The sequence below is a fragment of the Schistocerca piceifrons genome, chromosome 4 (assembly GCF_021461385.2).
Source record: "Schistocerca piceifrons isolate TAMUIC-IGC-003096 chromosome 4, iqSchPice1.1, whole genome shotgun sequence".
Taxonomy (NCBI): Eukaryota; Metazoa; Arthropoda; class Insecta; order Orthoptera; family Acrididae; genus Schistocerca; species Schistocerca piceifrons.
Genome location: NC_060141.1, coordinates 795,248,077 through 795,275,990, shown reverse-complemented (window position 1 = coordinate 795,275,990; position 27,914 = coordinate 795,248,077). Strand labels below are relative to the sequence as shown.

The window sequence follows — 27,914 nt, the reverse complement described above, 5'->3', positions numbered from 1 at the left end:
ACACCATCCTACATTTTAGAGACACAGTGTGGTTTCTGGGCCTCGTGTTTGACTCCTGGTTGTCATGGTTACCACACCTGAGAGACCTGAAAGCCAGAACCCTGAAGGCATTGATCATCATCAAGTACCGTAGCCACAGGTTGTGGGGAGTGGACAGGCTGTATCTCCTTCAGTGTTATCGGGCTTTTGTGCGTTCATGGCTGGGCTATGGTTGTACGGCGTATGGGTCAGAGAGGTCCTCTTAGTTGTGGATCATTGACGTTGTCCACCATGAGGGGATTTGCTGGCCATGGGTGCTTATCAGACCAGTCCCATACCTAGCAACTGTCCGTAGGCAGGGAACCACCACTTACCGGCACCAACTCCTCATGGTGCATCAGGTGTGTAAGTTCCTTGCAGCTCCAACTTCACCCACACACCGTACCGTTGCTCGTCCACCTCTGGAACACCTGTTTTCCAACTGTCCATGAGCCACAATGCCATTTGGGATCCGTGTGCAGCATGTGCTGGTGTCACTCGGTGTGGAGCCAGTACAACCCCAAATCCAGGGTTTTAACTGTCTGCCACCCTGGTTACTGGAGAGGTCCAGAGTGATTTTACATTTGGTGCAGCACAGGAGAGACTGCACTCCTGCTTCCATTTTTAATGCGGTATTCCCTGATATTTTATCTGAGTACCACGACCGTGTAACTGTTTTTACGGATGGGTCTAAGCAGGGGGACTCTGTTGGTTGCTCTGTCGTTTTTCTGGATCATGTCATCAAGATCAGACTGCCTCCAGAATTTACCATCTTCAATGCAGAATTATATGTGATCTTGTGAGCACTGGAGCAGATGAGACATTCTTCCGGCCGATAACACTGAAGGAGATACAGCCTGTCCACTCCCCACGACCTGTGGCTACGGTACTTGATGATGATCAATGCCTTCAGGGTTCTAGCTTTCAGGTCTCTCAGGTGTGGTAACCACCACAATCAGGAGTCAAACACGAGGCCCAGAAACCGCACTGTGTCTCATCTGTTTAGATTCTCTGAGTGCCCTATACTCCCTCCAACATTTGTACCAAGCAGATACAGTAACCCAGAATATTCAGGATGCCCTCCTACAACTACGACGACTGGGGAAGGAGGTGTCGTTCTGCTGGGTATCTGGGCACATTGGAATTGCAGGGAATGAAAGGGTGGAGCGAGTGCTATCCCCCTGCACGCTATCACCTTGCTGTTGAGGTACAAAGTCATGTGTAGATGGGGAGACAAGTGGCTGGCAGCGACTGATAACAAGCTCCATGTCATCAAGCCCACAACTCAGCTGTGGACTACTTCCTTGCAGCCGCATTGGCAAAATGGGGTCCTTCTTACTCGTCTTCATATAGGCCACAGCCCTATGACACATGGATTCTTACTCCGGCGAAAAGACTCTCCAATGTGTGGTGCTTGTGGTGTGCAGACCACGGTGAGCACATTTTATTGGACTGCTTATGCCGACCAGCGGACTGCGATGGATTTGCCAGCGGATCTGCTGTCTATTTTATGTAATGCTCAAACAAATGTGTTAGGGTTTTAAAGTTTTGTGAATTGTCCAACATTTTTAACAAGCTTTTAGGGAGATGTTCTTAATGTGTCAAAGGGTGGCTGGCTCAGCCTAGTTTTTTTGTAAGTGGTCAACCATTCACATTCCCCTGTGTTTTTCTTTTAGTTCTTCTGTGTTTTGTTTTCTCTGTGTTTTAATTCCTTGATTAGCTCTCTTCCCTCCTAATTGGTTTTAATGCATGTGAGAGAGCATGTGATACAGAGGGACTGTGTGGTCATTTCAAGTGCATGCATGTACAAACACTTTTAGTTCATCTCCACATTCGTTTGCTTTCATAAGTGTAAGGGCACTGACGACCTAGCCGTTGGGTGCCCATCAGATCCAAACACACACATACATCTGCTATAAAGGGTGCTGCCCAGCCAGCAAGAGCCATTGCATATCAGAGGTCACTACAGACCAGAACCCCGACGGCAATCACCAGCCCGTAAATCATACCTCCCATTGCCCAGCACTTCACTCCACATACCATCCAAGTTCACCATATCAATCACTGATGTCTTCACTCCAGGCTATGTTCTGAGCCTTAACTCTGCATCTCATTCAACACTGGCCCCCAATGTCTACACTCAGTCCTCCAGCCCAAGTCATCACTCGGCATCTCATCAGAGTTCTCCACACTGGCCTCTACATCTGCTGCACCTGTAGCCCATCTGTGTGCAGCTCGCCATGGCTCCTACTCTGCCATTGATCTGTCCAAGGCAACCATCTCTATGCAGCAGACATGTCTACCTCCAACCAGCTACAAGCTTCCGCCTTGCCAGAAAGTCTTTCCTGGCCTGTTCTCAAGCCCTACTGCTCTCCACTGATATGGCTGCCCAGACGTTGCCCTTGTAAGAAGTCTCCCACTGCAACATTCGTGGAATTGAACCAAATAGTTTGTATTCAAGTCTGAATGAGTGTTTTATTGTATCCAGTTTGAGTACAAATAAATTTCATTTATTTATGGCTATTTGGGGCACATGATTTTCCCAGGGTGTCTCAGACATGATAGAAAAATGTACAAATGTCCTCATTTCCACTCACTGCTTGTCCCATTCCCTCCATCCATCTTATTTCTTCTCGTCCACCCCCACCTCACTCCCCTCTCCATTCCCCATATTTGTATCTCCATTGACTTAACATTATTTCTGTGGATTTTCTAAATATGTGTATAGTTAGCAATAACAGTGATTTTGCTTTTCCCTGTTGCTTTCCTATAACTTTGATTCAGATCTGAAATGTCCTAGCTCATAGGAGTTAATTATTTAGTTCTATATCTTGTAATCCTACTGGATGTGTTGATGGATGATGACGTACAATTGATAAGCTACACTACATCTACATCTGGCAGAACAACATAGGGTGTCCAGCCAGCAGTCATGACAATTTACTATCAAGCAGACACTAGACCAACCTTACTTCTGTCCACAAATGAATGTGTTCATCTCTACAGCCAACTGAAGTATTGTTGAGAAATCTGCTCAACACCAGTTATTTTGTGGACTGTTTTGTGTTATGACCGGGCGTGCTTAGGATCTGGGTATTGTGAAGCCCACCTACTGCTTGCCCCCTCCCCACCTAGAACACACACCCCCACTCCATCCCCATTACGTGGTGCAGTGGTTATCACACTGGACTTGCATTCAGGAGGTGATGGTCCAAACCCGTGTCCAGCCATCCTGATTTAGGATTTCCACGATTTGCCTAAATCATTTCAGGCACATACGGGAATCGTCCCTTTGAAAGGGCATAGCCGACTTCCTTCCACACCCTTCCTTAATCCAATGGGACTGATGACCTTATTGTTTGGTTCCCCCTCCCCCTCAGTTCAACCAACCAATCTTTCCTCCTGACTCACTCTGTCTAGCAGCCTGTGCATTTCATTTTGTAACAGTGATTATTAGTATCACCTTCAGTGTAGTCTAAAAGACAATGAGAGCTAGTTTCAGTTTTCTTGTTTTGTGTGTCGTAGTTTTAGTAGTGTAGAGTTCTGCTGCGTGAAGTACCACAGCCAAGTAGTTTGAACATGCTAGAGAAGTCAGTTGGTAGTCTCAGTTTGTCTGATTGTGTGCTGTCCATGTGCATTCAGTGAGCTAATATTTATGTTATGCTTTAGTGAGAACTCTAAAGAGCAGATTTTTATGTTGGTATATTCTCCTCATTTATATTCTGCGTACATTACAGCCAGTAGTGGTGCAGTCAGGTAATTATCTCTTTTGCAGGTTCTCTTTGTACTTTCTCAGTTACTCCTGGCTGCACTGTTTGTATTTTTTGAAATCTTCTTCAGTTTTTTACACAGTATGACATGGATAGGAACTCTGCTTATTATGAACAGACCCAAGGAAAATTGACTGCAGTCAAAGAGCTGGAAGCTGCTTTCGCCATGGTCGACAGAGCTTGTGGCTACTGCTCAAAACTGCAGTATCATTGGGACACCAGTGATGAGACCTGCAACAACTTCGGTACTGATATAAGAACGTAGGCTTCCGCGGCCGGTGTCGTAGTGATTAAAATTCTTCTGGGTATTATGCCGTGTCATTGCTAAAAACTAACAACAATAATAAACTAAAACCGACGTTTCAGCCGAATTGCAACGGCCTTCCTCAGGGCACGACGGGTTTTGCATGGGGATAGGTGCTTCTATTTATTACAGACTATTGATGTCTGTCGTCACTGCTGTAAAACTTTTAATTGGCCCTCTAATATGATTGGCTAGTCATGACGTAAGGGAAGATGGGAGGAAAGAGGCTATTTGTGGATGTCCATGTCATCTGCCAATCAGCGTTCGGCTTCTGGTCAGCACGTTTTCCTCCTGATGTGCGCGGAAGTGGACTGACAGTTGCTCTACAGCTGTTTGTGCAGATACGTCCGTGTCCCATGTAGCTTCTGCCCCGTGACCGCTCGTGGCCCGTTGGACTGGGATGGCCAGCAGCCAGGACGCCAGGAGTTTGTAGCTATCTTCTCTGTTGATTTTGTCAGGCTGCTTAATAATTTTGATCGCCTCCTGTATTTTGCATTCTCGTATCCATGATTCTTTCACCAGTACTCGGGCTTCCTGGAACCTGATAGGCTGTCTACAGTCATGGTGGTGTTCCGCTATCGCTGATTTATTATGTTGTTGTAATCGTACATAGCATTCATGTTCTGCTACTCGTAAGCTGACAGGTCTCCCTGTTTTTCCTATGTAGGCAACTCCTCACTCACACCATAGTTCATAAACACCTGCAGTGTTAAGATTGTTGACTACATCCTATCATTTTGTGGATCCTGTGACTGCTTCGAAAAATCGGTTTGAAACCTCATTGGCAGAGGACATTGCCTAGCCGTTCACTGACTCTTTTTACATATGGTAAGTGTACCAGATCCCCCAGGGGATCCACAGCTCTTTTGTGGATACGTGCATAGCGAGCACGGGACCCCGAGCTAATGTGGCCTTCCTTCCTTTCCGGGCTGCATACCTTCCCTTTCCGCATCCTTCCCCATCCCCCATCTTCGCCCCCCCCCCCCCCCCCCACCTCTGGCTCTTTCCTTCCCTTTCTCCCCCTCTGGGAGTATGGTTTGTGCCTACGTCCGGAGACGGACGCTTGTAAATGTACCGCATTCTTCGCCTTGCATGTATGTCTTCATCCTTCCTTTGTCCTTCTCTTTTCCTTGCCTCTTCTCTTTACCCTTTTCTCCGCTGCGGCGTTTGAGACCTTTCTTCTTTCCTTTCCCTTTCTCTTTCTTCCTCCCTGTGCGTGTCTGAAGGCCGACCCACACACTTCCATGCGTAGCCGGTGACGGGGTAACGTGTAATTCCCTGCCCCGGGTAGACAGGTAGGACACGTACGTACCCCCTGGTAACGACCAGGCCCAGGGAGGGGTGATTACCCGAGCTGATACTTTCCGAAAGTGCCGATTGATCCCTCCGTCCGTTTGTCGGGAGGTGTGACCTGAAGTGTGAACAATCACCTAAGGCGGGAGTGCCCTCAGAGAGGGCCCCCACAAGGGAGGAGCGCGCCATCGGAGACGCCGGTAATCATGGGGGATTCTTCCGCAATGGTTTCCTCACCTTCCACTATGTCTGCTCACAAACGTAAGTTCACTGAGTCTCAGCCACAGTCAGTTCTTCCATCGTTGCCACAGTTCCTTGTTGTTTCTCGGTCTGATGAAGGTCACGACTTCTCCACGGTCAACCCTTTCATTATTCAGAAAGGTGTCGACACAATTGCACGTCCTGTAAAGTCTTGTTCAAGATTATGGAATGGCACCCTGTTGTTAGAAACAGTCAGTGCCCTCCAGGCACAAAAATTGCTGCGTACCTCATTACTACACACCTTCCCTGTCCGGGTGGAACCGCACCGTACTTTAAATTCCTCGCGTGGAGTCGTTTATACACGCTCCCTCAATGGATTGTCTGATGAAGAAATTCAGCACTACCTGTCTGACCAGGGCGTAACGGCTGTTCATAGGGTTGTGAAAAGGGTTGACACGAACATCATTCCAATCCGCACTGTCTTCTTGACATTTGACAAAGTTCAACTCCCATCGAAAATCAAAGCAGGCTATGAGATAATTTCCGTTCGCCCTTACGTCCCAAACCCTACGCGTTGCTATCGGTGTCAGTGGTTCAATCACACCAGCCAGTCCTGTTCCAATCCGGCCAAATGTGTTACATGTGGCAAGGATCCACATGAGGGTGCTTGTCCACCTCCATCCCCTCGTTGCATTAACTGTATGGGTGACCACGCTGCTTCCTCTCGAGATTGTCCCGTTTTTAAGGACGAAAAGCTCATCCAGGGAATTAGAGTAAAGGAAAAGGTGTCGACCTTTGCTGCTCGAAAATTATTCGCCAGTCGACAGCCCACTGTGCCTCAGAAAGGAAAATACAGCACTGTCCTTGCTTCTCCTCGGCCAACAAAGGAGGCGGCCACGCAAACTTGCGACCTCACCTTTAGTGCCACGGTCTTCAGATCGGCCAGCGCAAAGATCGCCCAATCAACCTCACCACTTTCGCCTGCCCACTCTCTGGCTCACCCTTCGTCGAGTTCTGCTAAATCTCGAGTCCAAAAGTCAGACACCAAGACTTCGAAAAAAGAGCATACTCGTGAAGAGTCTTTACGTATCCCAACTTCACAACCATTGGTTCCTCCTTCCTCTAAACATCATACTTCCAAGAAGGCTACAAAGAAACCCAGTTCCTCTCCTTCTCCGCCAAGGCGTGTCCCACCTACAGCACCACCTGGCGGAAATCGCCCTCGGCCGTCCTCTGTGCCGCCGAGGCGCACTGCTGGTGGCCGCTCAACCGGCCGATCGCTGGTGGCAGGAGCTGCTCCTGACCAACCTATGGATCAGGATCTTCTGCCTTCGGCTGAATGCCATTCCATGCTGTCGGTCGCAAACTCTGAGCAGTCGTTGAGTTGACAGCGACCTTGGTCACATTCCTCCATTTTCTGTTCACCCTATGTCCATTATCCACTGGAATATCCGTGGCATTCGAGCCAATCGCGATGAATTGTCGGTCCTCATACGATCCTACTCGCCGGTCATCTTCTGTCTTCAGGAAACAAAGCTGCGTCCCCATGATCGCTTTGTTCTCCCTCATTTTCAGTCCATCCGATATGATCTCCCCTCTGTTGAGGGCACTCCAGCACATGGAGGACTCATGATTCTTCTCCATGAAACTCTCCATTATCACCCAATCCATTTAAACACTTCCTTCCAAGCTGTCGCCGTCCGTCTTTCCCTTTCCGGATACATGTTCTCTCTTTGTACTGTCTACATTCCATCGTCCACACCAATGGCACGAGCTGATCTCCTTCATCTTCTTGGTCAGCTTCCACCCCCATATTTGCTGGTTGGGGACTTCAATGCCCACCACCCGCTTTGGGGATCTCCACATCCTTGTCCACGTGGCTCACTATTGCTAGACGTCTTCCACCAAGCAGATCTAGTTTGCCTCAACACTGGGGTCCCTACATTTTTGTCTGCCTCCAAGACAAATTTATCTCATTTAGACCTTGCGGTCGGTACTGTTCCGCTAGCTCGGCGCTTCGAATGGTTCGCCCTTGATGATACACATTCGAGTGACCACTTTCCATGTGTCCTTAGACTGCAGCCTCAACTGCCCTACATGCGCCCGCGACGCTGGAAGTTTGCCCAAGCTGATTGGACACTTTTTTCGTCTCTAGCGACATTCGATGACCGTCACTTTCCCAGCGTCGACGATGAGGTCACACATATTACCAGCGTTATTCTTACAGCTGTGGAACATTCAATACCACTTACCTCCGAAATGCCCTGGCGCCCCCCCCAGTTCCTTGGTGGAACGAGGCATGCCGTGATGCAATACGTGAGCGGCGACGTGCTCTCCGCGTTTTCCGCCACCATCCTACTTTGGCCAACTGTATCCGCTATAAGCAGTTCCGAGCGCGATGCCGTCGTGTCATCCGCGATAGCAAGAAGGCAAGCTGGAAATTCTTTATTAGCTCATTTAACACCTTCACTCCCTCCTCGGAAGTTTGGAGTCGGCTTCGACGGTTCTCAGGCGTGCCTAGTTTCTCCCCGGTCTCTGGGCTCACTGTTGCGCATGACACATTAGTGGACCCCGTCGCAATTTCTAACTCATTGGGTCAGCACTTTGCTGTGATTTCGAGCTCTTCAAATTACCCGCCAGCATTTCTCCCGAAGAAACGTGCAGCGGAAGTGCAAACTCTTGCTTTCTCCTCTCAAAATCGCGAAAGCTACAATACTGTTTTCTCCTTGCGGGAACTCCAACATGCACTCTCTTCTTCCCGCTCCTCCGCCCCAGGACCGGATGGTATCCACGTCCAAATGTTGCTGCATTTACCATCCCATAGTCTGCGTTACCTCCTTCGCCTTTATAATCGAATTTGGACCGACAGTACTTTTCCCAGACGATGGCGGGAAGCTATCGTCGTTCCTGTTCCGAAACCTGAAAAGGACAAACATCTCCCCTCTAGCTATCGCCCCATTTCTATCACGAGTAGTGTCTGTAAGGTTTTGGAGCGTATGGTGAATTACCGTTTAGAGTGGTGGCTGGAATCCCACAGTCTTTTAACACCTGCCCAATGCGGATTCCGAAAGCATCGTTCTGCAGTTGACCATCTTGTTGCTCTCTCCACTTACATCATGAACAATTTTCTCCGGAAACGCCAAACAGTAGCAATATTTTTTGATCTGGAGAGAGCATACGATACCTGTTGGAGGACAGGCATCCTCCGCACACTGTTCTCTTGGGGCTTTCGAGGTCGGCTGCCCCTTTTTCTTCGCGAATTTATGGCAGAGCGCACATTTAGGGTGCGGGTGAACACTACTCTCTCCCGTACTTTCTCCCAAGAAAACGGGGTACCCCAGGGCTCCGTGCTGAGTGTTGTACTGTTTGCCATTGCCATCAATCCAATTATGGATTGTCTCCATCCTGATGTCTCGGGCTCCCTCTTTGTGGACGATTTTGCAATCTACTACAGCTCTCAACGGACCATCCTTCTTGAACGACGTCTTCAAGGATGTCTCGATCACCTCCACTCTTGGAGCATCGAAACCGGCTTCCATTTTTCTCCCAGTAAGACCGTTTGTGTTAATTTTTGGCGACGTAAGGAGTTTCTTCCGCCCTCCTTACATCTAGGTCCTGTCAACCTTCCATTTTCAAACGTCGCTAAATTCTTGGGTCTTATGTTTGACAGAAAACTGTGCTGGTACTCCCACGTTTCCTATCTTTCGGCTCGCTGTCTGCGATCCCTCAACACCCTCCGTGTCTTGAATGGTACCTCCTGGGGAGCGGACCGAGTGGTCCTCCTCCGCCTCTATCGCACCTTAGTGCGTTCGAAATTGGACTATGGAAGCATAGTCTACTCCTCTGCTCAGCCGTCTATTCTTCGGTGTCTCGACTCTATCCACCACTGTGGATTACGTTTAGTGTCTGGAGCTTTTTACACCAGCCCTGTGGAAAGACTTTATGCTGAGACTGCTGAACCTCCACTGTCCAATCGGCAAGCAGTCCTTCTGAGTCGTTATGCTAGCCATCTGTCTTCCATGCCTGCTAATCCAGCCCATGACATTTTTTTCGATGCCTCCTTTGATGTAGGGTATGCAGGCTGCCCCTCCTCCCTACTACCACCGGGAGTCCGCTTCCGTCAACTGCTCCATTCTCTTTCCTTCCGCTTTCCTAAAACCTTCTTGACAACTTGGGGTACAGCACCGCCTTGGCTCCGTCCCCGGATCTGCCTGCTCCGTGACCTTTGTCGATTTCCCAAGGATGGTACCCCTTCACTTGTTTATCGTCGGGCATTTGCTGCTCTATGTGCACAAATGACAGACGCCACATTTATTTACACCGACGGCTCGAAAACATCGTTAGGTGTAGGGACTGCCTATATTGTTGGCGACACCCCAAATCACTTTCGGCTTCCCGACCAGTGTTCGATTTATACTGCGGAGCTTTACGCTGTTCTCCAGGCTGTCCACTACATCCGCCGCCATCAGCGGATACAGTACGTTATCTGCTCACACTCTCTCAGCTCTCTCCTCAGTCTCCAAGCTCTTTATCCTGTGCACCCTCTGGTCCACCGGATTCAGGACTGTCTGCGCTTGCTCCACCTGGGGGGCATCTCAGTGGCGTTCCTCTGGCTCCTGGGACATGTTGGTATCTGTGGAAATGAGGCGGCCGATATTGCAGCCAAGGCTGCAGTCTCTCTTCCTCGGCCAGCTATTCAATCGATTCCCTTCGCCGATGTACGGAGCGTTCTATGTCGACGTGTAGTTCATTTATGGCACACGCATTGGTCGACACTTACCCATAATAAATTGCGGGACATGAAAGCTCTTCCTTGTGCTTGGACCTCTTCCTCCCGAACGCGTCGTCGGGAGGAGGTAATTTTAACTAGACTCCGGACAGGGCACTGTCTTTTTAGCCATCGACATCTTTTAAGCGGCGATCCTCCCCCACTCTGTCCCCACTGCTCTCAGCTGTGGACGGTAAGACACCTTTTAATTGAGTGCCCCTATTTTAATCCGTTACGCTCCCGTCTACAGCTATCGCCTGATATATCGTCGATTTTAGCAGATGACACGCGCTCAGCCGACCGTGTTCTCAAGTTTATTAGTGCCAGTGAAATGACGTCAGTCATTTGAAGCTTTTTTGGGGACAACCAACCCCTTTCTGTAGTGGATTTTTAAGCCTTCCTTCTGCTTTTAGTTTCTCCAATTTTATGACTTTCGTTCCCATTGCTGCTGGTTTTCAATTTCGGTTTTTTACTGTTTCCTAAGTCACGGACCGGGCGCTAATGACCATAGAAGTTTTGCGCCCTAAAACCAAAACAAACAAACAAACAAACAAAATGTACCAGTGGAAGCTTCTCTTCTTTGCCTTCTTCTTGTGTTCTGCTCCCTTTGGTTTTAGCTACCTTTCTTATGATGTTGTCATCATAGCCGTTGGCACGAAATGTGTGTTGTAGCTTCTTTAATTCTTCTTTGATGTTATTTTCATCACTTATCCGGTAGGCTCGGGCAGTTAACGTATGCAGAACAGAATACTTTTGAGCTGTGTGGTGGTTGCTCTCCGCGTGCAGGTACCGATTAGTGTGCGTTGGTTTCCGGTACACTTTGTGTCCCAGTTTACCTTCGGCAGCTCTGTACACTTCCACATCCAGAAATGGCAAGGTACCATTGTTTTCAGTCTCATGTGTGAACTTTATATTTTTGTGCAGGCTATTTAAGACATCGATAGTCTGTAATAAATAGAAGCACCTATCCCCATGCAAAACCAGTTGTGCTCTGAGGAAGGCCGTTGCAATTCGGCCGCAACGTCGGTTTTAATTTATTATTGTTGTTAGTTTTTAGCAATGACGCGGCATAATACCCAGAAGAATTTTAATCACTGTAACTTTCGTACCATTGTAATCCCCTAGTGACCTATTTGTTGCTGCTTCTTCCAATATGCAACATCTGACTGTTCCATCAAGAATGAGTGGCGGACAGTGGAGGGTCACTGGGCAGAAGGCAAAAGAGGGAAGGGGCCACATATGTGGCTCCTTATGTCTTAGCAACAGGTACAAGTTGCTACCCATTGTTGACAATACTTCTGAGCCAGCAGGGGATGCCTCTTCTGTTGGCCAGTAGCCTACTTTCCTGCCCAGTCCAGAGAAGTACAGAGGTCATGTAGGCTAGTAATTTGGAGCTCCAATATTAGGCAGATGATGGAGACAAAGTTGTTCCACAGAATGTGAAAACACAGGTGGACAAGGAGCTGGTATTGTCACATTGTGAAATTCCATTTTCCACTGAAGTGTAGAGCAGGAAATTTTGAATTTCATGTCAGATTTTTTACCTCATGAAGGAAAATATGGCCAATATAATGTGTCATTGTTTTACACCACAAGCAGAACATAGGAGCCACCATAATGTATTATGTTAAACTATATTTATTTGGTGGTTTTTTCTTCCTAGCAGAGTATGTGATTTGATTTTAAGCTGCATCAGAGCATCAGCAAATTGAGGATTTCTTGAAAGTGCTTCATTTTAGATACAATTTGTTATAATAAAATGACTATTGGTAGGTAAAGGCTTTCTGTAGATTCTTCTTAGTGTTATAACTTGTTTGCTACAAAAATATACCATTTCAATCCTACAGCACAATGATGACCTATCAAAAGCACATCTTTTTGGTGCAGTTAGCATATTAAGTATCAAATAATGATACCTGTACATTCAGTCTTTCAACACTGTTTCCATATATGGAGGCATTGTAGCAGTGCTGCAGCTGTAGCAAGGTTGATAGTGTCATGAGTTCAGTTGTGATGAAAAAGGTAGTAGGGTTGCATCCGTCTCTTTCTCTTTTTTTCCTGTGTGTGTCCTTAAAGAGTCTGGGCCCATTATAATCATTTAATAGGAGCATTATCTCAATAGTCAATGTTATTTCTTATAAGTAATATACACACACAGTGTACAGTATTTGCTGCAATTCTTGTTTGAAAGGCTAAGGATTGGAATGTTTCTCCATGGCCATAGGTCTTAACAAGACTGCTAGTCTATGTCTAAAGCAAACACAAGTTACACAGTGTACAGTTTTTCTATTATGAACTATCTGTAAAATATGTATACCTATCTGTGGGCTTCTGAACTGGATCATGCTTGTATATGGCCAGGAAATATTTTTTCAATTAAAGGTAGCAGCTTTGAAACAAAATCTGCTCTTCCATTTGAATGAAATTACAAAACGAATCTCGATCTTTAAATCTAGTTAATGAAGTATGTTATTTCAGTTTTGGTAGTCATTGAACACTGAGAACATAGATATTGTGCATGCACAATATGACCTCAACTATATCCTATTTAAAACCAAATTTGGGATGAACATTCGCTTGAGTTAATGAATAACTCGTACTAGTACATATCTCAGATTGTTGTACAGCATTATGCAATGTTCCTCAAACACTAATTTGCTGTTCAAGCCATTAATGAGTCCAAAGTCTTCTTCATGATTTTCTCCGCTCTTCTTTGAAAGTCACTAATAGCAGTTATTTTACATGCATTGATTCTTGTAAAGGAGCTGTGCAGTTTGCAAGCCAAATAAAACCAACCATGGCCACTGAAGAGTGCAGAGAGCACAGATCATTGTTAACCAGCCCACCCCTTGGAATTTTTCCATGGTCTTTATTTCCCTAATTTCCCCATACAATACCAATGTTACAAGGGTCCTTCTGTTCAGTATCCTTGAACTGCATCACAGCTTCTCCTCCATGGACTTCAATCCATTGAGTCAAGAATGATAAAAGAGAATTTTCTTGTTGCAGTGGAATAACACATGCAGAGAAGTTGAACTCAATGTATTTCCTGTATTGTCATTCTATGAATGACATGTTACCCCTCAACGTGTGCCGAAGGCATGCTTTCTCCTGAGATTGGATGCCCTGTCTATGTCACCTTTAATTGCCTTATCCTGTGTGGGGATGGCTTTAGGGAAATAGCAAACAGGGCCAGAAACAATGCCAGTGTGCACTCAGAATATTTGCTAGGAGATCTCATCCCATATGTGGAGGAGGCACTGCCGGCGGCTGTCAAGTGCGCTGGCTGCAACCAGCTGCAAATAGTGGCACACGCCGGTGCAAATAACAGTTGCCACTTGGCTCCTGAAGTCTTCCTCGATCCCTTTCAGTGGGTGGCTGATTTGGTGTAGGCAACTAGCATCACACGCAGGGTGCAGGATAAGCTTACTATTTGTAGCATCATACCCAGGTTGATCACAGTCCTCTGGTTTGGAACAGAGTGGAAGATCTAACACAGAGTCCCAGATAATTTTGTGACAGTATCAGATGTGAATTTCTAGACCTTCACTATCAGGTGGAGAATTGTAGGGTTCTCATTGACAGGTCAGGCATGCACTACAAACAGGTAGCAGCTACAATGGTAGCAGAGTATGTGTGATGGGCACAGGGTTTTATTATTTTTTTTTTAAGTTAGAGGAACACCCCCTTGGGAACAGAGATGAATTGCCTGCCATAATTGAAGATATGTCAGCCACAGTTCTCTCAGAGAATGCTTGATCTTGCAGATCAGATACAGAAAAGGTTAATATGACATTATTAATCTACAGGAGCATCCAAGGGAGGGTCCAAGAATTAGTATCGCTTATTGAAGGCTATAATGCCCAGATAGTGTTAGGAACAGAAAGTTGGTTGGGGCTGTAAGTGAAAAGCAGTGAACTCCTTAGTTCAGTTTGGAGTATTTGTTGTAAGGATAAGTTACCCGCCAACAGTGACAGCATATTTATTGCAGTAAAGAATTCAATAATATCAAGTGATGTTATCAGGGATTCCAAATGTGAATCAGTCTGGATGAAATTAAGCAACAAATGTTGGTCAAAAATAGTAATTGAATGCTTTTATAATATGCCTGGGTCAGGAGCTGTGGTGGTAGAATGTTACAGAGAGAACTAATGTTGCCGTTAATGGGGAGTGACTTCAATGTGCCAGGTATAGATTGGGAGAGTCATGCTATCAAAATTGGTTCCAGAGACAGGCAATTTGTGTGACATTATTCTGAATGTCTTGTCCAAAAATTACATTGAGCACGTAATTGAGAACCAACTCATGAAGGTAACATCTTAGACCTCCTAACAGCAAATGGACCTGAACTTGTCAAATCAGTTGACGTAGAGGAAGATATCAGCGATAAGAAAGCTGTGATAGCAACTGACTACGTGTATTACAACGAATGTTAAAAAATGTAGATAAACAAATTGCAGAGTATTTGAGTAGTCAAGAGATGATGACGAAGTTGTGGAGCACAAATGGAAAAAAATTTAAAAGCATTGTTCATTTGCCTTCGATATGTGTGTACTGAGCAATGTCTTAAGGCACGGGAAAGTCGTGCCATGGTTTAATAACCATGTTAGAGAACTGCTACATAAGCAAAGCGAGCTTCATCACAGATTCAATAGAAGTTAAAACCTAGCTAACAAACCAAAGCCAAACGAAATGAAAATGAGTGGAAGGTGAACGATGAGACAAGCGTTCAGTGACTTTGAAAGTAAAATTTTGTCAATTAATCTGACTAAAAACCCTAAGAGGTTTTGGTTTCACGTGAAATCAGCAAGCATTTCAAAATTAATCATTTGGTCACTCAGGGACCATGCTAGCACAGAAATGGGAGATAGCAAAGAGGGGGACGAAATACTGAATTTGATCTTCCAAAGTTGTTTAACCATGGAAGATTTAATAGGATCTCTGCTTTCAATCAGTGTACAAATGTTGAAATGGCAGAATCAGAGGTAGCTGATCATGAAATAGAAAAGCAACTAAAATCGCTTAGTTGCAGAAAGGCATCAGAACCAGGTGATATACCTGTAAGATTCTACAAACATTATGCAAAAGAACTTGCTCCACTTCCAGTAGCAGTTCAATTAATGTAGTTCACTAGAGTAACAAAGTATGTAGTGACTGGAAAGAAACTCGGGTCATTCCCGTTTTCAAGAATGGTCATAGGACAGACACACATAATTATAGGCCTATATGCTCAAGAATTATTTTGGAGAATAAAAAAATCTCCATTCCTCCACGAGATACATGATGCTGTAGACAATGGCATTCTGGTAGTTTCTGTGTTCCTTGCCTTCAGGAAGGCATTTGGCCCTGTCCTGCACCGCTGTTTGGTGAAAAGATATGAGCTTATCAAGTATTGAATCAGACTTGTGACTGGATCTTCCTTGCTGATAGAACTCAGCATGCTGCTTTTAATGGAACAAAGTTGATAGATGTAAAGATAATTTCTGGAGTACACCTAGTGAGTGTCATAGGACTGTTGCTGTTTACAATGTACGAGGGGCGTTTGAAAAGTCCATGGAGAAATAAAAACTACTTACGTGTTTGGGGTAAACCTTTTTTTATTTTTTGACATAGTTTCCTTTTAGAGTTATACACTTTGTCCAATGCTGTTCTAATTTGTTGATCCCTTCCGAATAATAGGAATTGTCCAAGTCTGCAAAATAGCTATTAGTTGCTGCAGTCACCTCCTCGTTTGAATAAAATCTTTGTCCCGCCAGCCATTTCTTCAAATTGGGGGAACCGAGTCTGGAGAATAGGGGGGATGTGAAACGAGTTGGAATCATACGCTCCTGGAAATTGAAATAAGAACACCGTGAATTCATTGTCCCAGGAAGGGGAAACTTTATTGACACATTCCTGGGGTCAGATACATCACATGATCACACTGACAGAACCACAGGCACATAGACACAGGCAACAGAGCATGCACAATGTCGGCACTAGTACAGTGTATATCCACCTTTCGCAGCAATGCAGGCTGCTATTCTCCCATGGAGACGATCGTAGATATGCTGGATGTAGTCCTGTGGAACGGCTTGCCATGCCATTTCCACCTGGCGCCTCAGTTGGACCAGCGTTCGTGCTGGACGTGCAGACCGCGTGAGACGACGCTTCATCCAGTCCCAAACATGCTCAATGGGGGACAGATCCGGAGATCTTGCTGGCCAGGGTAGTTGACTTACACCTTCTAGAGCACGTTGGGTGGCACGGGATACATGCGGACGTGCATTGTAGTTTTGGAACAGCAAGTTCCCTTGCCGGTCTAGGAATGGTAGAACGATGGGTTCGATGACGGTTTGGATGAACCGTGCACTATTCAGTGTCCCCTCGACGATCACCAGTGGTGTACGGCCAGTGCAGGAGATCGCTCCCCACACCATGATGCCGGGTGTTGGCCCTGTGTGCCTCGGTCGTATGCAGTCCTGATTGTGGCGCTCACCTGCACGGCGCCAAACACGCATACGACCATCATTGGCACCAAGGCAGAAGCGACTCTCATTGCTGAAGACGATACGTCTCCATTCGTCCCTCCATTCACGCCTGTCGCGACACCACTGGAGGCGGGCTGCACGATGTTGGGGCGTGAGCGGAAGACGGCCTAACGGTGTGCGGGACCGTAACCCAGCTTCATGGAGACGGTTGCGAATGGTCCTCGCCGATACCCCAGGAGCAACAGTGTCCCTAATTTGCTGGGAAGTGGCGGTGCGGTCCCCTACGGCACTGCGTAGGATCCTACGGTCTTGGCGTGCATCCGTGAGTCGCTGCGGTCCGGTCCCAGGTCGACGGGCACGTGCACCTTCCGCCGACCACTTGCGACAGCATCGATGTACTGTGGAGACCTCACGCCCCACGTGTTGAGCAATTCGGCGGTACGTCCACCCGGCCTCCCGCATGCCCACTATACGCCCTCGCTCAAAGTCCGTCAACTGCACAAACGTTTCACGTCCACGCTGTCGCGGCATGCTACCAGTGTTAAAGACTGCAATGGAGCTCCGTATGCCACGGCAAACTGGCTGACACTGACGGCGGCGGTGCACAAATGCTGCGCAGCTAGCGCCATTCGACGGCCGACACCGCGGTTCCTGGTGTGTCCGCTGTGCCGTGCGTGTGATCATTGCTTGTACAGCCCTCTCGCAGTGTCCGGAGCAAGTATGGTGGGTCTGACACACCGGTGTCAATGTGTTCTTTTTTCCATTTCCAGGAGTGTATTTACATTAATTTTGCGACCACAACTGCTGAGGTGTGTGCTGGTATTGTTGTGATGGAAAAGGACTCTTCTGCAGGCCAATTGTCAGCATTTTTCTTGCACCTCGGTTTTCAAACTGTCCAAAAACAATGAATAATATGCACCTGTAATAGTTTTACTCTTTTCCAGATAGTCGATGAGGATTATCCCTTGTGAATCCCAAAAGACTGTCGCCATATCCTTTCCGGGTGAAGAACTGGTCTTCGCCTTTTTGGTGCAGATTATCCCTTGGTAACCCATTGTTTAGATTGTTGTTTGGTCTCAGGAATATAGTAATCTATCTATGTTTTATCCACAGTGACAAAACAATGCTTAAAGTCCTGTGGATTCTTCCTGAACAGCTGCAAACCATCCTTGCAACACTTGACATGATTCTGTTTTTGGTCAAGTGTGAGCAATCGTGGAACCCATCTTGCTGATAGCTTTCTCATGTCCAAATGTTTATGCAAAATGTTACATACCCATTCATTCGAGATGCCTACAGCACTAGCAATCTCACGCACCTTAACTCTTCTGTCATCCATCACCATATCATGGATTTTACCAATGATTTCTGGAGTTGTAACCTTCACAGGGCGTCCAGAATGTTCAGCACCACTTGTGCCCATATGGCGACTCCGAAAATTTTGAAACCACTTATAAATTGTTCTAATCAAAGGTGCAGAGTCCCCGTAATGTTTATCAAGCTTCTCTTTAGTCTCCTGAGGCGTTTTGCCTTTCATAAAGTAATGTTTAATCACCAAAGAAAATTCTTCTTCGTCCACTTTTTAACAATCACTTGACTTCCTTGATTCACACGAATGCCAAACACAAAGAAATAGACCAATATGGCCGAAACTTGGTGTGCGTTCTTTCCAAAGATGCTACTAACTAAACACGACCTTGATATGTGCTGGTGGTACCATGCCTTGGACTTTGCACAGACTTTTCAAGTGCCCCTCATATATAAATGATCTAGTAGAAAGCATTGCAACCTCTTTAAGGCTGTTTGCAGATAATACGATTGTCTGTAAGAAAGTAGTAATGCTAGAAGACAGTATCAGTTTGCAGAATGACCTGCAGAGAATTGGTAAATGTGCAGGCTCTGTCAGCTGACCATGAATGTGAATAAATATAACATACTGCATATACGTAGGAAAAGAAACACTCTGCTGTACAACTACACTATTGATGACAAACTGCTGGAAACAGTATCTACTATAAAATATCTAGGAGTAGCTATCCAGAGTGACCTTAAGTGGTATGGCCATTTTAAACAAGTAGTGGGAAAAGCAGGTGCCAGACTGAAATTGATAGGAAGCATCTTGAGGAAATGTAACTCATCCATGAAAGAAGTGTCTTATAAGCCACTTATTTGACCAATTCTTGAGTACTGTTCATCAATCTGGGAGTCTTGCCAGGTGGGACTGATAAAAGAGAGAGAGAAGATCCAACAAACAGTGGTGCATTTCATCACAGAGTCATTGGTCAGTGCGAGAGCGTTACAGAGATGATCAACAAACTCCAGTGGCAGATGCTACAAGAGAGGCATTGTAATAATAAGTTTATTGCAGCCAAATAGCCACACAAGTTCGATGTACAATGATGATAACACACAAAATTAGAAATTTTATATATTGTGGTGTGCATAGTCACTTACTGACCATCTCCTTTCAGTACAGAGTTCCATATGGTAACGTTTGCATATTTGATGACACAGTTTACACTTGCACATTGTGTTTGGTTCATGGTATGATGTGTTGTTCAAAATAAGTTGGTGGAAACCATGGACCACCATTCTAGTGATCATGTGTCACATTTCCAAGTTTTCCTTTGTCCAAGTTTGATCAGTCATGGTGTCTGTGCTTAAAATTCTGGAGGTAAATCTTCCCTTTTTTCCTTCAGTGCTTTTTGTAGACTTTTTGAAGCACTACTGCTGGGTAGCATCAGGTTTGTCTTCAGTGAGGAAGAGTTCCCTTGCCAGAAGGTGCACAAGTCTTGATTGTGTTGTTTTGAACACTCCAATTGTATTCTTTATATAGGTCACCTTTACTCTTTCTCGTGTCATTAGCTTTTTCACTGTGAGATGTGGTCCAATAATTTCTATGTCATATATCAGTATTGGGAAGATTTTGGCTCTCATGGATAGCCATTGTTGTCTCCATTGCCTTCTCTATTACAACCATTGTGAAACATTTTGCAGTTGTTTGTATTGTACCCTTAGGTACCTGAAGTCTGGTACAATTCTCATTTTCCTCTCCCATATGGAGATCTCACCTGATGCGGGTGCTCTTCCTCTATTTCAGAGCACCCTCATTTATGTTTTTGCCACATTTGTTTTGAGGCTGTGTTAGATGCAACAGTTGTCCATATCATTCATTGATTCTTCAACAATGGAAAATACAGGATGTATAACTATAGAAAACACACACGACCACAGTTTCTGGCTGCTTGGCTGCTGAGGCCACATTGCAAGCAGCAGTGCATGATGGGAGATGCAACTGGGTGGTGGGGATAGGGAGGAGGCTGAGGCAGAGAGGAGGTGGTTTAGCAGGGTTGGGATGGAGGATGGTAAAGTGCTGTTAGGGAGCATACAGGGACGAGATGGAAAGACGGTAGGGCAGCTAGGTGCAGTTAGGAGGTTAGACGGAGGGCAGGAGAGGGTTAGCGGAAATCGAGAGAAGTAAAAATGCTGTGGGTGCATTGGTGGAATAGAGGACTGTGTAGTATTGGTATGGGAACAGGGAAGGGGCTACAGGGGTAAGGACAAAGACTAACGACCTGTTCAATTCAGAAAAGCTGGTGTTGGTGGGAAGGATCCAGATGGCACAGGCTGTGAAGCAGTAACTGGAGTGAAGAATGTTACGTTGGGCGGTGTGCCCAGCAGTGGGGTGTTCCAGCTTTTTCTTGTCAACAGTTTGTCTGTGGCCATTCATGCCGATATACAGCTTGTTGATTGCCGTAACCACGTAGAATGCAGCACAGTGGCTGCAACTCAGCTTGTAGATCGCATGAATGGTTTCATTGGTAGCCTTGTCATGATGGGGCAGGTAATGCTTGTGACCAGACTGGAGTAAGTGGTGGTGTGAGGATGTATGGGACAGATCTTCCATCTTGGTGGATTACAGGGATGTGAGCCATGAGGTAAGAGGTTGAGAGCAGGAGTTGTATAGGGATGGATGAGCATATTGTGTAGGTTCAGTGGGTGGTGGAATACCACAGTGGAAGGGGTGGGAAGGGTATTGAGTAGGATATTTCTTATTTCAGGGCACGATGAGAGGTAGTCAAAACCCTGGCAAAGAATGTGATTCAGTTGCTCCAATCCTCAGTGCTACTGAGTCACAAAGGGAATGCTCTTATGTGGCTGGACGGTGCGACCTTTGGAGGTGGAGGGTGACTGGAGAGGTAAGGCATGGGTGATCTGTTTTTCTACAAAGTTTAAAGGATAATTACAGTATGTGAAGGCCTCAGTGAGACCCTTGGTGTATTTTCGAGAGGGACCACTCATAATTACAGGCGCAATGGCCACAAGTGGCTAGGCTGTTGGAAGGGGGTTTCGTGGTATGGAATGGGTGGCACCTGTCGAAGTGGAGGTATTGCTGGTGGTTGTTAGGTTTGATATGGACAGAGATAGTGATTTACCCATCTTTGAGGTGGAGTCCAACAACAAGGAAGATGGATTGTTGAGTTGAATAGGACCAGTTGAAGCAAATGCGGGAGAAGGTGTTGAGGTTGTGGAGGAGTGTGAATAGGGTGTTCTCACTTTCAATCCAGATCATGAAGACATCATCAGTGTATCTGATCCAGGTGAGGGGTTTGGGATTCAGGGTGTTTAGGAAGGATTCCTCTAGATGGCCCATGAATAGGTTGGCATAGGATGGTGCCATGTCAGTGCCCTTAGCTGTACCCTGAATTTTTTACAGGTAGTTCCTTCAAAGGAGAAGTAATTGTGGGTGATGATAGAGTCGGTCATGGTGATTAAGAAGGAGGTCTCACGTTCGGAATCCATCAGTCATTGGGAAAGATAGGGTTCATTAGTGGTAAGGCCATGGGCATTAGGGATGTTAATGTAAAGGGAGGTGGCATCATTAATGACGAGCAGGGTATCATGTGGTAAAGGAACAGGAACTGTGGAGAGTCGATCGAGGAAATGGTTGGTATCTTATATATAAGAGGGTAGGTTCTGGGTAATAGGTTGAAGGTGTTGGTCTATGAGAGCATAGATTCTCTCAGTTGGGGCACAGCAACTGGCCACAATGGGTCAACCTGGGTGGTTGGGTTTATTGACTTTAGGAAGCATGTAGAAGGTGGGGGTGCGGGGAGTGGTAGGGTAAGTAGAGAGATGGACTCTGGGGTGAGGTTCTGCGATGGGCCTAAGGATTTGAGGAGAGACAGGAGATCCTGCTGGATTTCTGGAATGGAGTCAGTCTGGCAGGGTTTGTAGGTAGATGAATCTGACAGCCGGTGGAGCCCTTCCACCAGGTTATCCATGCGGTTCAAAACAATGATGGTGGAGCCTTTGTCAGCAGGTAGGATTATAAGGTTAGATTCAGTTTTTAGATGGAAATTCTGGTTCTTTCCGTGATGTAAGCTTAGGTTGCATATGGAGGGATTTGGGGAATGATGGTGAGGCAAGGTTCGAGGTTAAGAAATTCTGGAAAGTTAGCGGAGGGTGATTTGGTGAGTAGTGGGGGTGGATCACGGTTTGATGGCAGAGTCAACTGACTCAGGCAGGGCTCAGCATTGGTCTTTGGTTGAACGTGATTGGTAGGATTCGTGGAGAAAAAGTTTTTCTACTGTAGGGACCAGAAGAAGGAGAGAAGATCTTTAACAAGTCCTGCATGATTGCATTTGGGAATGAGGCAAAACAAGAGGCCTTTGGAAAGGATTGATATTTCTGCGGGGCTAAGGCTTTTGGAGGAAAGGACCATGACTGTGTTTCAGGTCTGTTTAGTTTCAGATTCTGTATGGTTGTGGGAGAGAGTTTTTGAGGGTGAGGTAAATGTAGTAAGTCTGCAGGTATTGTTTGTCAACTATGAGATGATGTGGGGGAGGTTTGGAGGCGGTCGTATAGGAGGTGGGTAGTAGTAGTCCAAGGCGGGAGCAGGAAATGAAAAGGGTGGAAAGTTTTTTGAGTTGCCCAATGGATTCCAAGCCTACGACCATCTTCCTAATCACCAGGACAAACTAGATCTTCACACACAATCACTTCGCCTTTGAAGGCATTAGCTACAAACAAATCCAGGGTATGGCTGTCGGCACTTGCTTGGCACCATCCAATGCCAACCTCTTTATGGGCCATCTAGAGTAATCCTTCCTAAACACCCAGAAACCCAGACCTTTCACCAGGTTCAGATTCATTGATAACATCTTCATGATCCAAGTCAAGGGTGAGGACACCCTATCTGCATTCCTCCACAACCTAAACACCTTCTCCCCCATTCGCTCAACCTGACAAGCCACCTTCCTCACTGTTGACTCCACCTCAAGGGTGGCTACATCAGTACATCTGTCATTATCAAACCCACCAACCACCAGCAATAACTGCACTTCAAAAGCTGCCACCCATTCCACACTAAAGAAGTCACTTCCATACGGCCTAGCTACCTTGGTCATTGCATCTGTAGTGACGAGCAGCTACTCTCAAAATACACCAGGGACCTCACTGTGGCCTTCACAGACCATAATTATCCTCTCAACCTTGTACAAAAACAAATCTCCCATGCCTTATCGTTCCAGTCTCCCACCACCTCCAAAGTCCCACCGTCCGGCCACAGAGGAGCATTCTCTTCGTGACTCTGTAGCACCCAGGACTGGAGCAACTGAATCACATTCTCCACGAGGGTTTTGACTACCTCCCATTGTGCCCTGAAATGAGGACTGTGCTACCCATTACTCTTCCCACACCTCCCACAGCTGCCCACCAAATTTACACAATATTCTCATCCATCCCAACACAATTTCTACTCCCAACTCCATATCTCATGGCTCACATCCCTGTAATAGGCAAGACCTGTCCCATACATCCTCCCACGACCAACGACACTGGTCCGGTCAAAAGTATCACCTATCCCATCATGTAGAGCTACCTGTGAAACCAGTCATGTGATCTGCAAGCTGAGCTGCAACCACTGAGCTACATTCTACATGGCTATAACAACCAACAAGCTGTCTGTCTGCAAGGACGGTAACCAACAAAGTGTGGACAAGAAACAGCTGGACGACCCCACTGCTGAGCATGCCACCAAACACAATTTTCTTCATTCCAATGACTGCTTCATAGCCTGTGCCATCTGGATCCTTCCCACGAGCACCAGCTTTTCTGAGTTGCAGAGGTGGGATCTCTCCCTGCAATATATCCTACTTTCAAGACACCCTCCTGGCCTCAAACTTCGTTTGTGTTTGTCCTCATCCTGTTGCCCTTCCTTGTTCCCATTCAAGCACTATACTGTTCTCTATTCCACCAATGCACCCACAGCCTTTTTATCTCTCTCCTTTTTCACAAACCCTCCCTCGCCCTCTGTCTAACATCCCAACTGTACCTAGCTGCCCTACCCTCTCTCCACTTTGTCCTTGTATGCTCCCACAGACATCACTTTACTGTCCTGCATCCCTGCCCCACTAACCCTCCCCATCCCTGCCTTAGCCTCCTCTCTAACCCCACCACCCAGTTTCATCTCCCATCCTGAACTGCTGTTCACAGTGTGGCCTCAGCAGCAAGAGATTGCGGTCATGAGTGTGTAAGTTACATTTTGTGTGTGTGTGTGTGTGTGTGTGTGTGTGTGTGTGTGTTTGTGTTTGTGTTTGTGTTTGTGTTTGTGTTTGATGAAGGCCTTGTTGACCTAAACCCCATTTTCTAACAGTCTATTGTTTCTTGTAACTTTTTTTCAATGTCCTTTCCGCCTATTACAATGTACAATGTCATCTGCATGTGCATATAAGATTACCCCCCCCCCCCCCCCCCCCGCCAGTTAGGGTATTCTTACAATTTCTTCCGTGGCAAGGATAAACAACAGAGGGCTCAGTGAGTCTCTCTGAAGTATCTGATTAGAGTATCAGCTCTGATAGGGAGAAGTTGTCCAAGATCCTTATCTCGTTCCATCCCAATATTGCAGTTATCGTTAATGTCAATATGTTGTTTTCATTTAGGGTTTCCTCTAGTTTTTTGCCCACTAATTTTCTGTTTATAAAGTCAGAGACTTTTGTGAAGTCTATGAATACTACATAAAACTTTCACCTGTCTTCAATGGCTTCCCATACTCTCTTTAGCAGGGGTTCTATCTGGGTCAGAGCTGATCTTCCTTTCCTAAATCCTATTTGGCTTTTGGGTAGGTATTCATCGATTGTTTACTTTATTCTTTCTGTTATTACTTTTCTGAATACTTTGAAAGGTAAGTTGTGTAGGGTTATGCCTCTGTATTTGCTAGGGTCTATGGGGTCTCCTTTCCCATTATATAGCACTTGTACTATTGACTGCCTCCACTGTTCTGGAATGGAGGCTGTTTCTATGCACCTATTGTAGAGTTTTGTCCACATTGGCATTAGTATTTGGGCAGTGTCTTTTAAATATTCACTATAAAGCCTGTCAGGGCCTGCAGCCTTTTTGTTCTTTGTGCTGTTAATAGCATCTTTGACCTCTTCTGTGGCCATTTGGATCCATTCCACAGTTGCTTGTAGCATTGCATCCTGTCTGCCCTATAGTCCTTCCTTGTTCAGTACATTGTCGAAGTGTGTCTCCCATTCTTTCGTATCGATATAATGTGTTTCAGCTCATTTTCTGGGGCTTAATGCAATGTATGGGTCTCTTGTGGCGTCCTCCACTAGTTTTTTTCCTTCTCGACCCCAGAATGATCTCTTCTTTTAGAGTTTTCTTATAGATATATCATCTTTTGGCATTAGTCCTCAGTCATTCTGCATCACAGAGAGGTTTACTATTGAACTACAAAGAAAGTACTTACTAGGAATAGTCAGACAATATATTGCTTCCTCCTGTGTACATCACAAGAAATGACCACTTTGAGAATACAGAGGTTCACTAACAATCACTCTTCTTATGCACCATTCAGGAATGGAACAGGGAAAGGGGTATCAGTTAGAGAGGTGTCACAAGTACCCTCCACCACATACAATCAGATGGCTTGTGGCATACACACAGTACTGTTACACATTCAGATATGATTACAGCTTGTTTCTATAGTTAATTTTACTGTCTACTCATTTCTTTACATCACTGGGTAGGTTATGGCTGAATACCTCAATTCTATATCTACATCTATACTCCATAAATCACTGTGAAGTGTATGGCAGTAGCAAGTACTACGAAGCTGATGTCAGTATGGTGAAAGGCTTAAAGAGCTATCTGCATATTGCATGATAATATATTTCATTCTTTGCATTATTTTCTGTTTTCATTGTTATATGATCACCTTGTTTTTTAGATGAATACTGTGTTTCTATGACAGCACATCATTTGTGACATGTAATTTTTGGTGTGATTGGTGTCTCTTCTAGTTTTTATGAAAACTTTAGTTGCAACAGTAATGCCAACTGCAGTAAAGTGTACCTGTTGATTGTTTGTAACCTCCTGAGATATTTAAAATTCAGCATTTTTCTGGATATTCGTATATCACTTGTGCCCATTGTAGAATTAAGTCTTTCTTAAGATGAAGCAAAAAATGGTGTAACATTTCATCACTGAAATTTTGTAATAAAGTCAAATTACACGATTTTCTAAGAAATGTAAAAACAATTGCAGTTTATCTCAGAGCAGTTCTGGTTGAGACTAAGAAATTATTTAGGAATAAAGGAGATGACTCACCAAAAGGCAGAAGTGCTGCGTCATTGACAAGTACACAAACAAAAGGTACAGAGCTTAGCTAGCTTTTGGAGTGAAATTTCTTTCTCAAGCTGTTGAAGAAACATGCACACAAACACTCCTAAATAATTCATTATTCTCAACCAGTCCTTTATTCCTAAATAATTTGTTATTCTCAATCAGTGACTATGCCCGCCCAATACATGTCAGCTAGTTGTGTGCTGCGAGCTCATGAACTAGTCTTTGGAATCGCATTCCCAGCCGTCTGCCACCTGCCTCCTACACCTGCACCCCCTAGCTAGCCCACAGATGGCTCCCCACTTTTCCCCAGCCACTAGATGCTTCTCCACAACCCCCTCTTTGCCTCCCACTGCCTCTCTCCATCCCTCACCCAACTCACCCTGCACCCTCACCTCACATCCGTACTCTCACCATGGGCCAGGAAAGAGCTGGCAGTTGACCGAGCACAATGCAGAGGGACAGGTTTTGTGTGTGTGTGTGTGTGTGTGTGTGTGTGTGTGTGTGTGTGTAGAAAAGCTCTGTACCTTTTGTTTGTGTACCTGTCGACAAAGCAGCGCTTCTGCCTTTTGGTGAGTCATCTCCTTTATTCCTAAACAATTCATAGATTTTAATTCAGTGTTTCTGATTTGTTAATATTTCACTGTAATCAACTGACTGCTTCTTTTTCTCAGGCAGGTCGCTTCTAAAGTGGACTCTGGGACTGAGATGTAGAATGTGTCATAAATTTTTCCTGGAGTATGAACAAGCAGAACAACATTGCCAGACTCTTGAACATTACAACAATTATGTGAAAAGACTCAGTGAGCTGGTGAGTACACAAAATATTCTAAATCTTCAAAGTAATTTGTGTTGTGCACTTCACCTATTGCATGGTTCTTTGAGATTCTGAAATTGAAGAAATTAATTTTGTGAATGTTTCTTGATTAAACATGCAACTAGCATATTTTTGCAACTTTTATTCTGCTTGGGAAGATGTCCTTGTGATTTATATTATCATTATTTATTATTATTATTATCATTATTACTTCTTTCCTTTCTCAGACGTTATGTCTTGTTAAAAATAGAAAGTGACGCGGACCTTGATCAAGTGTGACTTCCTTTTAACTGTGCGGTATATGTTACATTGCATTTAGGAACTTTCGGGTAATTGAACATGTATCAATAATTACAGATTTCTGTAGTTGTATATATACATTGGGATGTAGCTGTATTGCATTATTATTATTATTATTATTATTATTATTATTATTATTATTATTATTTCCCCCCCCCCCTCCCCCCTTGAAGAAAACTGCTCTCCGACAGAAGGACCTCTAATTGTGGGACTTCTTGTGCGGTCAGCTCTTGGCCCAGAGAACCACAGAATTAGCTTCCAATGTTGAACTGATTTGAGAGCAGCAGGTCAACATCCTATAAAACCACTTTGCTGAGGTTTACCAGAGAATCGTGCCAAATGTGGC

General features: G+C 45.4%; 1 protein-coding gene across 1 annotated transcript in view; it reads left to right on the top strand.

The window, feature by feature from the left end:
• The window catches only part of LOC124796173 (zinc finger protein on ecdysone puffs-like), an 85,457-nt gene that overhangs the window by 47,422 nt on the left and 10,121 nt on the right, over window positions 1-27,914 (top strand). The window contains exon 2 of the mRNA XM_047260264.1: window positions 27,126-27,262. Within this exon, the coding sequence (XP_047116220.1) occupies window positions 27,126-27,262 (137 nt within the window). The remainder of the gene's footprint in view (window positions 1-27,125; window positions 27,263-27,914) is intronic.